The sequence below is a fragment of the Hyalella azteca genome, unplaced genomic scaffold (assembly GCF_000764305.2).
Source record: "Hyalella azteca isolate HAZT.00-mixed unplaced genomic scaffold, Hazt_2.0.2 contig12078, whole genome shotgun sequence".
In the NCBI taxonomy this organism is placed as follows: Eukaryota; Metazoa; Arthropoda; class Malacostraca; order Amphipoda; family Hyalellidae; genus Hyalella; species Hyalella azteca.
The window spans coordinates 158,751-173,874 of record NW_025942046.1 but is presented as its reverse complement, the minus strand read 5'-3'; the positions used below and the strand labels follow the sequence as shown (position 1 = coordinate 173,874).

The 15,124-nt window shown below is 40.0% G+C and overlaps 1 protein-coding gene across 1 annotated transcript in view; it reads left to right on the top strand.

The window, feature by feature from the left end:
* LOC108666668 overlaps window positions 1-15,124 on the top strand; it is a 65,598-nt gene that overhangs the window by 47,150 nt on the left and 3,324 nt on the right. Inside the window, exons 15-18 of the mRNA XM_047883128.1 lie at window positions 299-512; window positions 1,469-1,566; window positions 1,896-2,018; window positions 6,356-6,600. Coding sequence (XP_047739084.1) covers window positions 299-512; window positions 1,469-1,566; window positions 1,896-2,018; window positions 6,356-6,600 — 680 coding nt within the window. The remainder of the gene's footprint in view (window positions 1-298; window positions 513-1,468; window positions 1,567-1,895; window positions 2,019-6,355; window positions 6,601-15,124) is intronic.

Here is a 15,124-nt window from a genome sequence, read left to right as displayed (position 1 = left end):
CTTACCTTGAGATTAAGCCGAGCCAAGTAGCGAATGCCAAACGGACCTACTGCGAAGCCCAGGTTCTTTTGAGCACTATCATCGTTTATCATTTATCATCGTTTTTTTTTGTTGTTGTTGCATTTTTCAGGACAAATTTTTGTTAATGTCCTTAGGTAATTAAATGCTGAACGCAGCTGATAAATTGTGATGTCTGTAATGTATAATGTCTGTAACGTGTGATGTCTGTAACATCTGATGTCTATAATGTTTATTGTCTGTAATGTGTATTGTCTATAATATCTGTTTTATACGTCAGGAGACTTGGCTGGTACTGGTATCGTGTATACTACCACACCACGACCACCGCAGCTGCAGTACGAGGTTGACGTACTCCTGACGGGGTACCACAACTTCAGGGTTCCTGGTCAGGAAACTGAGAACTTTAGGACGCTGGCTAAAGATATAAAGGGCAAGATCATTGACAGCTTCCAGAAGCTGCAAGGATTCCAGGAAATGGATATTGCATCATTGTGAGAATTGATTGATATATTGAAAATTTATGTTGGTGATGTGCGTGGACTAGACTTTTCCATTTTTATTTCTTTTGCAACAAATATGAAAATTTATTTTAGTGATGTCCGTTGAATAAATTTTTTATTTTTATTTCTTATGCAACAAATATAGATTTAAGCGATAAGAAACTTCTCCACCGATCATAAAATCTTGAACTCAAGTGAAATACTGGTACATCTTGAATGCCTAACATCATTTTTTTGAGTAATCACAATATGTGTCTCGGTAGTCTTGCTGCACGGTAAAATGGTTGCAAGGCTTCAAGATTTGGGTAGGTCGAGTGTTATTTATTTATTATCCAATTATTTATAACTATAACTAATTTTGACACACTCACGATCTATGGAGGCTCGGGGCTGTCCCTTATATTTACGGATGTAGCGGCACATAAAATAATAAAATATTGCGCTCTTGAATGAATAATATATAATAATATATAATAATGAATAATATTTTAATGGCAGCGCAAATGACTGTTGATTTCTTTTGAGTTAGAGATATTTCTTCAGAACAATATATAATAGTTAGAGAATAATATACCTCTGCACATCTTCGTGTATATTTTGTGTGAGAAGATTAGGTTTTATAGTTGATGTTTTAATTACAATTAGGTTTTACAGTTCAATAGATTAAGGGTTCTTTATCGGAAATAATAACTTTACTCTTTTATTAGCAAAAGAAATAACTCAGTTTGCAATAATAACTCTGTTTAGCGTATTACATCTTATTATTAGTAAAATTATTTTTTTACGAAGCCACATTATTTTGATATGCATTATTTGTTGAAAATTTGTCATCATGGTATGCACCAATTCCTCGCTGCGCCAACCATTAACTTGGTTAATTCCGGTACCATTGACTCAATTAACTGCTCAACCATTAAACTTGGTGGCTGAAATGGTGCCTATTTCAGGACGCCAATGGCTAATGGGACTGTGAAGGCTGAGATCAAGTTGCTGCTCGACAAGAATGAGCACATGAAGGGGGGCGACCTCAAACCTCTTGTTGAAGGTGGGTCGTAGTTTACGTCCACCCTGAACTCAAAGGTGGAAAAAATAGGATTTTCTGTTATGATTTGCTCTATATTATTTCTAAGTATCTATAGGTTTTCATTTTCTAGACTTTTAAGATGTCACTTCATCAGGGTCTTAGTGAACCGCTTAAAATTGCCTGCCGTTTTTGTCCGCGCCATGAACTGCTTTAAGGTCAAGTTTCGGCGAGAGTTTTGCCGCTATTTATTAAGTTGGCCAAAAACATTAATACAGATTTTTTAGCATAGCAATAACTTATCTATCATTAATTCAATTAGCTTAATAATCATAAATTTTTAAACGTTGCAGACGAAACGAGCGGCAATGCGAAGGCGTCGAAGGTCTACGAGATCATCCACCGCGCCGTGGCTAACGGAACCCTCGGCGACCTGCCTGTAGACCCGAGCTACCTGCGCGTCAACCAGCTCCTAGGTACCAATCTACTCCCCCACCAGGTTCCTCTTCCCCCTAATTCCCCAGCTATGGGCCCGGTCACTGACAAGGATGATGAACCGGGTTCCCGACCGGTGAACCCGGTCTCTGGTACTGACAAGGATTACGAACCGGGTTCCCGACCAGCGAACCCGGTCTCTGGTACTGAAAAGGATTACGAACCGGGTTCCCGACCAGTGAACCCGGTCTCTGGTACTGACAAGGATGAAAAACCGGGTTCCCGACCAGTGAACTCAGTCTTTGGTATTGACAAGGATGAAAAATCAGTTCAACGTCCGGTGAACCCGGTCTCTGGTACTGACAAGGATTACGAACCGGGTTCCCGACCAATGAATCCGGTCTCTGGTACTGACAAGAATGACGAACTAGTTCCACGACCAGTAACCACAACTGTAGCAGGATCGTCGACGGTGATTCGCTCGGACATGGCCGGCGTTCCGACTGTGCCATCATTTGCAGCGTCCTCTCCTTCAGGTCTTTACAACAACCTCAAAGTGGACTTCAACCAAGCAAGCAGCCCGAGAACAAATTTAAAAAGTTCTGCTGGTTCTGCCTACCCCTTTATTGTTAACAATCCTTTCCCCAGCAAAGTTCAACCGGTCGGACCTTCACTGGGAAACTCTCCCAGCCGGACCAGCTTCCAGTACGAACCGGCGCCCCAAGCTGAGCCAGGACCTCGTCTTCAGCAATCCCCTTTCCAGTTTCCTGGCAATTCAGACGATTCCTCGAATGCTGGTACCACGAACGCCTCCAATCTTCTCCCCACGTACCAACGGACTAAGGGTACCACAGGTACACTTGAAGACACGAGGTACAACAAGCCCGTCTTCTGGGGCACCCAGCCAGGCAGGAACTGAAGATGGAAGACTTTCTATCTAAATATATATGTTATCTTTCAACTTCCTATAACCTACAGTTATAGAAAGTTTTAGATTCAAGTCCATTGGTATTGTTAAGTACCATTTAGACTGATGGTAGTCATGGTACTCCTCTTCCTAATCCAACATCACTAGCAATCATCGCAATCACTTCGGGCTTGAATTCGGATTTTGGCAACGTTTCGTAGCAAAATTGATCATGTTCAGCTTGCCCAATAAGATCGGCTGGAATTGCACGCAAATATATTGGATGCTAGTGTGAAAGCGGGCGTTACTCATAAAAGCGTTATAATAAATATACGTTATGCTATCACCAATTAATTTTTTGAATAGCGGCATTATTACTCATTGCCGACATTATTTCAGAATATTGAGATATTGAAAGGATTCCTATTTTTTGAGCGTTTAAATTGAATACTTTTCTTTTTTATTGAATTTGACTGCGATATGAAGACAAGTTAGAAACGAATTAAGTTGAGACGTCACAAATGTTTGTACTAAATAAGAAATTGAACTGTGTTTCAATTTCTTTATTTACTGCCTTTTATCCTTACTCCCGTTTCTTTTTAAATTATAAGAATCCTTACAAAATATTCTTGGGAATAATCAACTACGTTTTTCAATTAAATTTGCGTTGGTATCTAATGACAGTGCACCCAGCACACCTAATGTCAGGGTGGCTCGGATACCACATTCATTTGTATGTTGCACACCACAATTTTTGGTCATCATCTAACTCAGTTTCCTGTGTGTTTGTGTATGATGTTCGTGAATTAGTGCATCTCACACTAACCCTCTTAAAAGTGCCGAGGAATGTGAAGTAATGGGACTGTTTTTCTTAGTCTTTTCCTTAACATTTTGTAGATGTCGCTTAATTCGACTATTCTCTTTTAAACTGAAGAAATTATGTTCATCAATGGTCTTATTTTATGCTCTTTATTATCAACTTTTTTATATTTCATGTTCAATAAATCTTCTTTCGCTTACCTTTTGTTTGGAATTGGTCTACGTTTTTACTAAGCTCTTAAAATGCTAACTAACTTGATGTTCGTTTTGGTGCATCATTGTTTGAATATCCGTTATCTTGATACAAATTACAGCAGTAATTTTCCCTCAGTTCAGTCATGCTGGTAAACATTCAAGCTGCTCGCCCTGCCATGTTCTGCTCCTCCAACCAACATTCATTGCATTTCAGCAATCAAATCTCAATGCCTTTTATTCAATCGTTTCACTTGGAATAAAAAAATTTGGAAATGTAGAAAATTTCTAATTTTTTCATGTGTTGAAGATTCTCTGGACGTTGAAACGGTCGTTAAAGTCCCAGACATTTGCATTCCTGCGTACCCATTATCAAGAAGGTACGTTAACTCGTGTATACCTCACCAGAACTCGGGTATTTTGTGGCCGACTGTGGTTCTTCTGCTACCTCTTTTTTTCTTCATTTCTCCCACCATCTTTGAAATTTATCATATTCTGTAATTTATATTAGATTTATACCTAATCTACAAACAACATGTGAGCGAGCGAATGTCGTTTTTTTATTTCTAAATTAACTATTTATTTTATTTTAATGTTATGACTTGAGTTTGTGTGAATATTATTACGCATTTGTTTTTGCCACGGATTGACTGGCTAGTTCATGCTGGCTTCAACTGTACACATAGTATAATCAACGCTGCACCATAAGGATGATGTCACTACGCATTCCCGGCATGCAGCACCGCTTATTTTTTAAGTTACAATCTACGCTGGCCTCTGATGGCGATCACTCGGCAATCCCAAAGCCCATTTGCTTGCTGGAGCCATCAGTCAGCTTGCCCAATGATATCTTCCGAGATCGTAAAATATTAGATAATGTTGAAAGCAGTAATGATCGTCCGAGACCATATGAGTGCAAGTCGAGGTTTCACGTTAATGATTTAGTGGATTAACTTGCGACTCGGACGTTACTAATCTCCCCCTCCCTCTTCCTATAGTTAGAAACTAGTGTCGGCGATGGTCGACCACTATAACCCCCTCTGAACCACCTAGCGTTTGAACGTGTGTCACCACTCTCATAAGGTCCCTGTAAGCAGGTTTTACTTTTAGACTGCATCAACGCTCGCATTTTTCACCCTCAAGGCAATTGACGTTGAAACAACGTTGATTACGAATTGAATCCGTTTTAAACTTTAATCCAACGTTATTCGAGCATCTGATGCCTGTTGGGCGCTCGATCCTTGCTTTGTTCCGCCTTGTACATAATCGCAAATTCCAAGCACTGCGGCAGGCTCAGTTTGCTTTGGTTTGACGTCGTGGTAAACGGACGCTGCCTGACAAAAATACTGAAAGACATTTTTCTTCTGAAGTGACTTCTTCTCAATGAAATTATATCTCCGAACCGATGATTTGTAGAGGTTTTTGAGCCTTAATATAAACATATCAAACTGCTAGCGTCCTCTACTCTTACGTGCCATGAAAATAAAATATCATGAAAATTAAGCTTGACTAGCCTCTAAATTCATTGATCGATTGTCTGTCAGCTTTATGAATCTTAGATCTTCTCGAATAGTTTTATTACCATGTTCATATCTAAACTAAATTTTTTATACGTTGTGGAAAGTGTGTATCAACTCGTTGATATTATTGAGAACGTAGGTTCTTGTTCTATTGCATGGTTGTTGTGCTCCGAAATGAAGTGACTTCTGCTCTGAAAGAAAGAAGCAAATATTTATCAAGTTCAAATTATGTTATTGAAAATCAAATGCTCCGGACTGCATTCATTGCCCATGTTTTTTGTGTCACTTTTTTTCCTGAACCGACATTGCCATAGCAGTGTTTGCTGATGCCGCCCCTATATAGGAGCTACAGGAACTAAGTTCTCATCGCCAAGGGGTTCTGCGTGAACCCTATGTTGAACCATACGCCTGAACCCTATGTTGAACCCTACGCCTGAACCTTATGTTGAACCTTGCGCGTGAACTATGTATCGAACCCTTACTTACTCTCCCTGACCTATAGTGACTGCAGCCCTAGCTAAGCTTCAGCACAATCCTTACGCTCTCTGTCGCTTAATATTATTGATGCTTATGTATAAATGCTGCATAAAACTTTACCTGACTGCGTCAAACCATGTGATTGGCCTTAGCATTACCCTGATATTTATTCTCAAGCCCCAATTGACCCCAGTGATCAGCCCTGGCCCTTGTCCCCTAACCCCATCACACTAGTCATCCCTGACTTGTCCCTTATCACACCCCGGTCACTCCTAACCATTATCCCAAATAATCCCCATCACACCAATGCCATCGCGAAGCGTTATTTTCACGTTTCATATCCCCTTGAATCTGGTCCTCTGACCACTCCCTGCTTCCCCCTAACCCTAGATACTCCCCGGTCACCCCTGACCCTAACCACACCCCGGTCACCCCTAACCCTAATCCCTGTCATGGGCCGCAGTGTCAAGCCCGTCGCGTCAGACGGACTCCGGTCGGTCAGAGGCGGAACCCAGCGTCAGCGTCGCCGGCATCAGCGGCGGCGGCGGCGGCGGCGGGATGACGGCGGCCCAGTTCTTGGAGAATAACAAGACGTGGATCATCGTCGGGGTGGTGTGTATCCTCATCATCCTCGCCATCATCCAAGCCATCGTCACCATCACCAGGATAAAGAAGAGGCGGGGTGGCAACCCGGCCCCTAAGAGCAAGGTGAGTGTTGCCCTAACAAAATTTAGAGTCGCCCCAGCTTCCGGTAATCCAAATCAGAAGCTGCCGCGTCTGTAAATTTTCACTGAGTGTTTACTATAGGACTGCATTACAAGTGCTTCACTGAATGCTTTACCATACTATGGATCTTGGTATGGGTTTTAGAATAAATTAAATGCTACTGTGGTCGACATGCGGTCTTTTACCTTAATTTAAATCGATACGCGGAGCAACCTCGGAACTCGCTTCGCCTGATGTTTTATTCTATTCCATATTACACGCAAACAAATGTTTATGTACCGTCGATATCACATCAAGAATTGATATAAGAATTCGCGGCAGACGGTATGAACGTTTTAACTCTTCAGACGAGTAACATAACAACCGCAGCGAACTTGTATATAAACAATATATATGTGTAAGGCGTGCGTTTGTAAATATGTGTGTTCATACACGCACGTATAAATATGTGTGTTTATACATGCGGCTACCGGGATGTTTGCTTCATACATTTTACGTGAACGCAAATAAGCTGTGGCTGCCGTGACCTCATCCTTGATGTATCTACGAATCCAAAGTTAATTCTTCTCATCATTGAATCATATACTTAGAGAAATGAAATAAAAAATACATAATATATACAATTTGTGCAAATAATTATGCATTTTTTGCCGGTGTCCCCGTGATCCTAACCTAGTTTGGCCTGACAATAGGGCGGATTAGTGCAACATTCTTTCATTTCACGTGCTGTATGTTGGTAAGAAAGTGCGTCAATATTTTGACAATGTGACGCATTCATTTTTCTTACAGGTTTTATGATTATAATATGTGTAATATTGTATTGTGTGTAATATTGTATTGTGTGTGTTTGTACAACAAAGTTGTTCATGCAGCACACAACACAGGTCCAGAGTGTGATGATCACTTCACACTACACTGACATGACCATTCAGCAATTGTCTGTTCCTGCTATGTCCGAAACACGTACCAAGGATACTACGGATTGCAGTAAAAATGCTCAACCGAAGAATGATATGTTGCTCTCAAATCGCCGCTAGTTTGATTTTGAAAAAGACAGTCAAATGCATTGTTTAATACATTTATTTTCATGGAAAAACTAATTTTACATATTTAAATAGTAAAATAATGGATCAATCATTCTAACTTCCAAGTTAATGATCATTAGATAGTTTTCATACTTGACTGTAGCTCTCCTATTTATTTTCTGCTTACAAGATCTTGTCTCCACTATACTTACGTTCGCCTTTCAACCTCGTTATCTTGACTTTCTGGAAGACATTTCTCCTGCCCGACGTTGTTGTCGACCGCTCTGTGAAAATATTTTAATGTATTCATAATAATAATATATACGAATATATTTAATATATCCATACATATTAATATATTTTAATACATATAATTTTATGGTATTCCTGCGGTATTGAAAAAATCATCATGGTAAGCGTACTTTAACTAAGTGTTAATCAGCTAATGTATGTAAAAGATATTTATTAGTTTAGTTATAATTCAATCATATAGATAGCCAAACCTGCGTTCTTATAAATACCCGCTACAAATGTTAATTGAATTCTATTTGTTTCTAGTCTCTAGAATTTGTTGGACAAGTTTCTAGAGCCGTAATTTCTGTGCAGGTTGAACCGTCAAGTAGGCAGGCTGACGCAATGTCATCATTAGCAGCATTTTAGGCCCGTACAGTTCCAGGTGATTGTCTTGTCTCGTTATTTGTGGCGCTTTGCTACTGCACACTCAACGTCGCTACCTGTTCCTGCTAGATGATATATAGGTGCTAGTACATGCTTGTCATATGACACATGCGCCTCTGATTGTCATATGACAGATGCGCCTCTGCTTGTCATTTGTCACATGAGCCTCTGCTGGTAATTTGTCACATGAGCCTCTGCTTGTCATTTGTCACACGCGCCTCTGATTGTCATTTGTCACATGAGCCTCTGCTTGTCATTTGCAACATAAGCTTCTGCTTGTCATTTGTCACTTGTCACGCGCGCCTCTGCTTGTCATTTCCCGCATGTTCACTTCATTCGTCATTTGCTTCGTTGGTCAAAGTATTTTCGTGAACCCTACTGTTAGTGGAGTGGGTGGAAATTTAAAACATCTACACCACTGTCACATTTCAGTCTCATGCACTCTTGCCAGACTTCATTCCTAAGCTTAATTATTTGAACTCTATCAATTCGCGAATGTGACAGGTTCCAGACGAATACCTGTTTGCCAGACTTCATTCATCGCGCTCGCGTCAATTTCATGCATCACGCTTGTGTCAAACTTCATTCATTGCACGTGTGCCTGATTTCAGCCATATGCGCCATTCATGTATTAGATATTTTATTCATTGCCAGTGAGTTGCATTAGATTAGAGCCACGTGTATGCCAAATTTCATTCATGGGTCGTGAGCAAGATTTCGGTTGTCCGCATAAAGCATTTTGGTAGAAATCCATGTGCGCGTCACATTGCACTCATCGATGTACCTACAAGATTTCACTCATCCGTGTGCATGTCAAATTTCACTCATCTGCGTATGTCAGATTTCACTCATCCACTCATGGCATGCACACTCATCCGTGTGCATGTCAGATCTCAGTCTCCTAGCGCATGTGCATTAACAAATCAAGCGTCTAACGGCCAAATAGATAGCATGTAGTGTTCTGTAAGTCGTACTCGATTTGTTGTCTTCATGGTGTTCGTAGTGGATTAAAGCGTCGCAAGACCAAGTGTCCTGCAGTTCCCTGTTAAAGCTCCTTAATATCATGCAACTTTTCACTGATCAACGTACCAGTTATCCTGCACCATGCAGATCCACTGAAATTGATGCAATTAGAGAACGATCATTGAGGTAACTCATAACTTCATGAAATACAAAATTTACATATCACGTCTACTTCAGTGGCAGGTAGCGACGTAGAGTGTGCCACTGGCTCGTAGATTGTGTGCCAGCGTCCCCTAGTTAGTTAATTTTTCAAGTATTTGAGTTGTTCAACTGTGGGTAAAATTTACTCGAATGATGGCTGCCAATGTGTTGCTTTTTTTAAATTCCTCTCGAGCTTTAGAAATGTTTCAATCAATCGAGTTCCAAAGTTGTTTGCTTGTCCATGAACTAACTTCCCACCAACCCTCCCTCTTCGACTAATTAGCTGTTCAACAGACACCTCAACACAACTACCCAGCAGTCCTGATATATGGCGAGCGATCACATCATCACCTTAACCTCCCCTTGCGTGTCGTTAACTGGGAACTATAAATTTCGTTCTCGTTGCCCGTTAGAAGTGGGAAGATTTCGGGCCCATTTTTTTGCTCCCTTCCATTTGCTTGTTAATTTTTATTTATTAGTACTTAATACCGCTATAACTCCTCGGAAAATATGCGTGAATTTTTTTACAACTTCCATCATGAAATATCAGCCTTTGCCTTTAATTTGAACCCTGTTTCGTTAAAACGTTTTGCATCCAGATAGAAACAAGCTTGAATTAACTACAGAAGTATTATAAATTTGTTTGTCAATTTATTACAAGGGCCTAAATTGCCCGAATGTGGTTGGACATAAGACTATCTGGCTACACTTTGCTGCCGCCCAATTGTTGTTCAACTTTTATGGCCGTTGTCACTGCCGCGCGACGACTAAAGCGGTTCATGATCGTCGATCGGGTGAATTCCGGGAAAAGCGGCCGATCGCCTTAGCCACGCCTTTAATCGCCCCTCCCATCCTTCCGTCGCCGCTGACATGACGTTAATTCTTAACTGCAAATGACAGAAACGATATTCTATTTGAAAATGTTTTTAGCCTTGCCGGACATTGTTTTTACACCCCGTGCTTGCTATTTTCTATTGTGTTTTTTTTTTAATTTTCAAATAAGTTTGTGGGAGACTCAATATTTGATGGGCTGTATACAAATAATATAACGCTTCATATTGCTATATTCTGTCAGAGGAAATAAATTAGCATTTATTGTATTCCATGGAGAGCCGCTGAATAATTTCTCGGTGGCACTGCAATGAGATTTGTGGCGTCTGAAATACAGAAAGAATCCTGCCCCAGCGCCGTCTTGAGACGCGCGCTTTGTCTGTGTTGATTGAGTTGCCGTGGTGTGTGTGTACTGACAGGGTTTGATGTCTCCACACAGATTACAATGTGTGCACACAGCGGCGCAATTCGTGCGCATAAGGCGTGATGTGTACGCTTTAGGCGCGATTTTTTGCACACATGGCAGAATTTATAAACTTATAGGGTGCAATGTGTGCACATATACGGTGCAATGTGTCCACACAGAGTGCAATGTGCACTCACAATGCGTGCACACAGGGCGCGATGTGTGCATGTTTGGTGCAGTGTGTGCACCCAGGACGCCATTTTGAACACAATATTCATTTTCAGAGGCGATACGACATGAAAAATAAAACCTATACTGCCACTCCAAAATGTTAGACGAAACACTTCACGTGTGCTGCTCGCCCAAAAAATTACTTTCAGCTTTCTTTCGACTTCCCGATAGCCAACGGTCCTCTAACCCATCCTCAGCCCCTGTGTGGCGGAGAAAAGTTGCGTGTATAACATTCACACAAGCAATACACGCTGATGGTACACGAACACTTGTGTGGTCGTGTGTAATTTCGCACTGTCGTGTGCCACAACAATGCTAATGTAGCACAAGGAAGATCGTGACAAACGTACCGTCCAGCCGAGATGCAGTCTTATTATTATTTATTTTTGTTCAGCAGAAAGATCTGGATATCAGTCTTGTCTCTTTTCTGAAAGATTTATTCGATTCACGTTGAATCTGTTAGTGGTCCACGGCAATATAATATCGTATGATGGCGAATAAAGTAGTCTGATGACGTATGAAGTACGCAGTAGAATTGCCTATGAAGGATTATGGCTTGGACCAAGCATTGAATATCTGAGCCAAATGATGAATGTGAAGTCTTGGCATTTATTATTCGTACCTTTAGTGCACATCTAACATTCCAGACGATGAATGAAAATGTAGACGGTAATAAAATAATGATAGATCCGGATAAGTTATTACTAAATGGCTGGAATTAAATGACTAATCGTTGTTGCTAACAATTAAATTAATCGCTGATGGCAAGCGGTAATCGTAGAAGCTGACTTGTTTATTGTAGACTGTAATAAATTATAAGTAAATGCGTACAAGTTGATTATGAACGAGATGCAATTATAGTAGACGCGCTGTAATTGATCGAGGAAAAGAAATGATAACTCAAATGAAGATGGTGTGGTTGAACACAGTGCGTGGCGGTTGAACACTGTGCGTGATGGTTGAACACAGTGCGTGATGGTTGAACACAGTGCGTGATGGTTGAACACAGTGCGTGATGGTTGAACACAGTGCGTGATGGTTGAACACATTTTGTGGTGGTTGGACACTGTGTGTGAAGTAGCGTGTGGTGTGGGGCATAATCAAACGCGTGAAAAGACCACACTGGGGATGATCGTCTCCTCTAAAGTTTTATTAATGGAAAAATAGTTTTAATGCCAGCTAATAATCAAACTAAAGTGAGTTATTTACTTGGAAAAATTGAATTAAGTGCCAAAGAATTAGGATAAACTGACGCTACTATCGAGCGACAACTGCATGTATATATGAACCTTTAATGAGTACATACACATTATATATAGGGATAGCGTGTATAGAGATGGCTTGTATAGATTGAGCGTGTATAGAGTTAGCGTATAGCGTATATAGAGTTAGCGTGTATAGAGTTAGCGTATAGCGTATATATAGATAGCATGTATAGAGTTAGAGTGCATAGAGTTAGCGTGCAGAGGTCCAGTATATGTGCAGTATATGTCACCGCGATGATGGTGGAGCGTCCGCTTCTATCTTTTCACTGCTCATGTGCTGCATGCTCTAATGTTATTCCTACGGAGATGAAAGTTCTTGTGATGCACGCCTAAGCTCAGCCGACGCGGCTTAAGGCAGTTTGTTCATTAGCTGGAAAATTATTTTTAAATGTTAGTTTGTATGGTAAAAACCATCAGGCTTTGATACCGTCTTTTCAAACTCGCCACTTTAAACTGATTTTGACTGCAAACTAATGATTTTTTTCTCGTTACAGTTACACTGTTGCCATATTAACACAACACGATAATTTCTCGCCCAAGTTACATCGTCGCCATATTTTTTTATAACAATGCATCAGTCACGAGCATTCAAGAGAGCGAGTCATAAGCTCCTGCTTTCAGCCTGTATTCTTGCCGTGTTGTTAATTTCACATTTAGAAAATAGTTTATTATAATGAACGCTATATAATGTGCTTTTATTAACAACTATTTATAATGTAGGATTGTCAGTGACCACTAATTCTTTTCAATGTGCGCTTTGGTTCTATCTTTTGATCAATACCTTGGTATATAAACTTTTTATGGTTTCTTTGGCCTTATCATCTTCCTATTCCTTTGTCCCTTCACTCACGAATTTTATTACCCTGACCTGATCACTTTCTCTTTGTATTTTCCAAACGCTATTGTATTCCACTAACATTTCTCCCCTCATTTTCTTCCCTCTTTACCCTCACGCTCTCGCTCCTCCCAATTCGGTCTCCGGTGACCCACCACCGCGTCGTGGACACCCCACACCCCCAGCAGATTTCCCCCAGCCACGGGTCAGGACCCCAGTTCCCCGTGACTTACGCCACTCAGTACGGGTCATCCCCGTCCTTCGGGAAGCTGTCCATCTCCTCGCACGGGTCCTCGTCGGGCCCGGACAACATGACCCAAGTTGATGGCCCCACAGAACATTTCCTCAGAGAAGGACATGCTTTACTTATACAAAAATGAATAACATTTATTCTTTTCGTAGTGAATGTTATGTGTTTATTACTTGTAAACTCTTTTGATTTTGTGTTGATGAATATTGCTAATCGTTACATTTCATTTGAAAGTTCGTTTAATCCAAAGTCTTGTTTTCGATTTATAAATTTTTGGGTCACGACACCTTTTCAATAATGTCTAAAAATGTATAAGTTCTACTTTAATGTGCATTTTAAATAACTCTCCGAAACTAACGTATCATACTAACAGACGTTTTACACTACTGGGACATGAATAACATTGCCGGGGCATTAATCGTGTGAATGAGAGTATTCAATGATGAACTTATTGATCAGTTGTTTCTGATTGAGAAAATAATTTGATTATCTTCAAAGAAAGTCTTGCCTGCACATGACATAAGCGTACTGACATAGCTGCTTCCATGCACTATTTTACCACATAAATACCATATCTACCTTTAAGCGTCTACTTCGAACCTACGTCTAGTGAAGGCAGTTAAGTTATAGTGCTCACTTATAGCGGTGTAACATAATCCTTAGCTTCTGGTAACTAGTGCGGGGTGTTTAGGGAAGTTATAATCGCGTGTTATTTATAAAAGAACAATCACTAAGTTGTACAAAATATGTATAAGTATTACTATTATCCTCAAATCATAGCTTGCAATTAATTGCATAGACCATCTATTGCTAATATGTATGTACACATTATTTGTAAGACAGAAAATAACGCTTCGTAATTCTATGATTTGAGACCAAGTCACTAATATTGGGACGGTGGGACCAAGCTGGAATTGCATTAGTTGCAAATTAAAATTGCACTTTAGAGTTGCAAATTAAAGCTCGTGGTTAAGTTAAGTAGTTTTTGTTGTTGTCGCAATTATTGTATCTATTATTGACGAGCGATCGTAAATAAGATATTAAATTATTGAACTTTACTTCATTCATGCTGTCTTGGGATGCTTTAGAAGGTGAGTAATTGTGGGTAATTCTCGTTCGTTCATTTACAAAGTTTTCCGATATTTGAATAGAATGCGAATTGTTTTATCTCTAATCTACATGATGTGAATTTCGCTCCTGAATCATGTTATGAACTGAATCATGATGTGAATTTCGCATGTTAAGCAGCTTTCGCTGCTTAACATGCATGAAGTTTTTTGTAACAAATTCGAACCTTAGCAAGCATATCGCTGGAGCAATGCCGCTATTTCCTGTAGCACTGGAGAAAACGAACGCTGATTCTATCTGTGTCTTAAATATCACTGGAAAGGCATTGTCATGAATTATTATAAATTTTCCGTTGCTGATCATCCATTACATGAGTTAGTTGATTAACGATTCATAGAATAACCGATTCTATACACATAGACTTACTATATTTACGCTATATGCGCTATGAGACTTACTATACTTGAGAATATTATAGACAAAGTTCTACATGTAAGAAATTTAATTGTGTGCATGTGTATGTCTTGATTATTAATGTATTTGAAGTAGGTATTACCTTGAGTATTTTTATTATCGCATCTGCAGTGCATTAAGCCTTTTACTGACGAAATCTGGTAAATTTTTTGGCACGCTTATGTCTCCGTATGGCCGCTGATGGTTCTGCTCTGATTTTGAACTGAGCAGACGTGTCAATTATTGTTACCTGACAAATATATTAATTCTACTCCACCTTAATCGGGATTAATTCGGCAG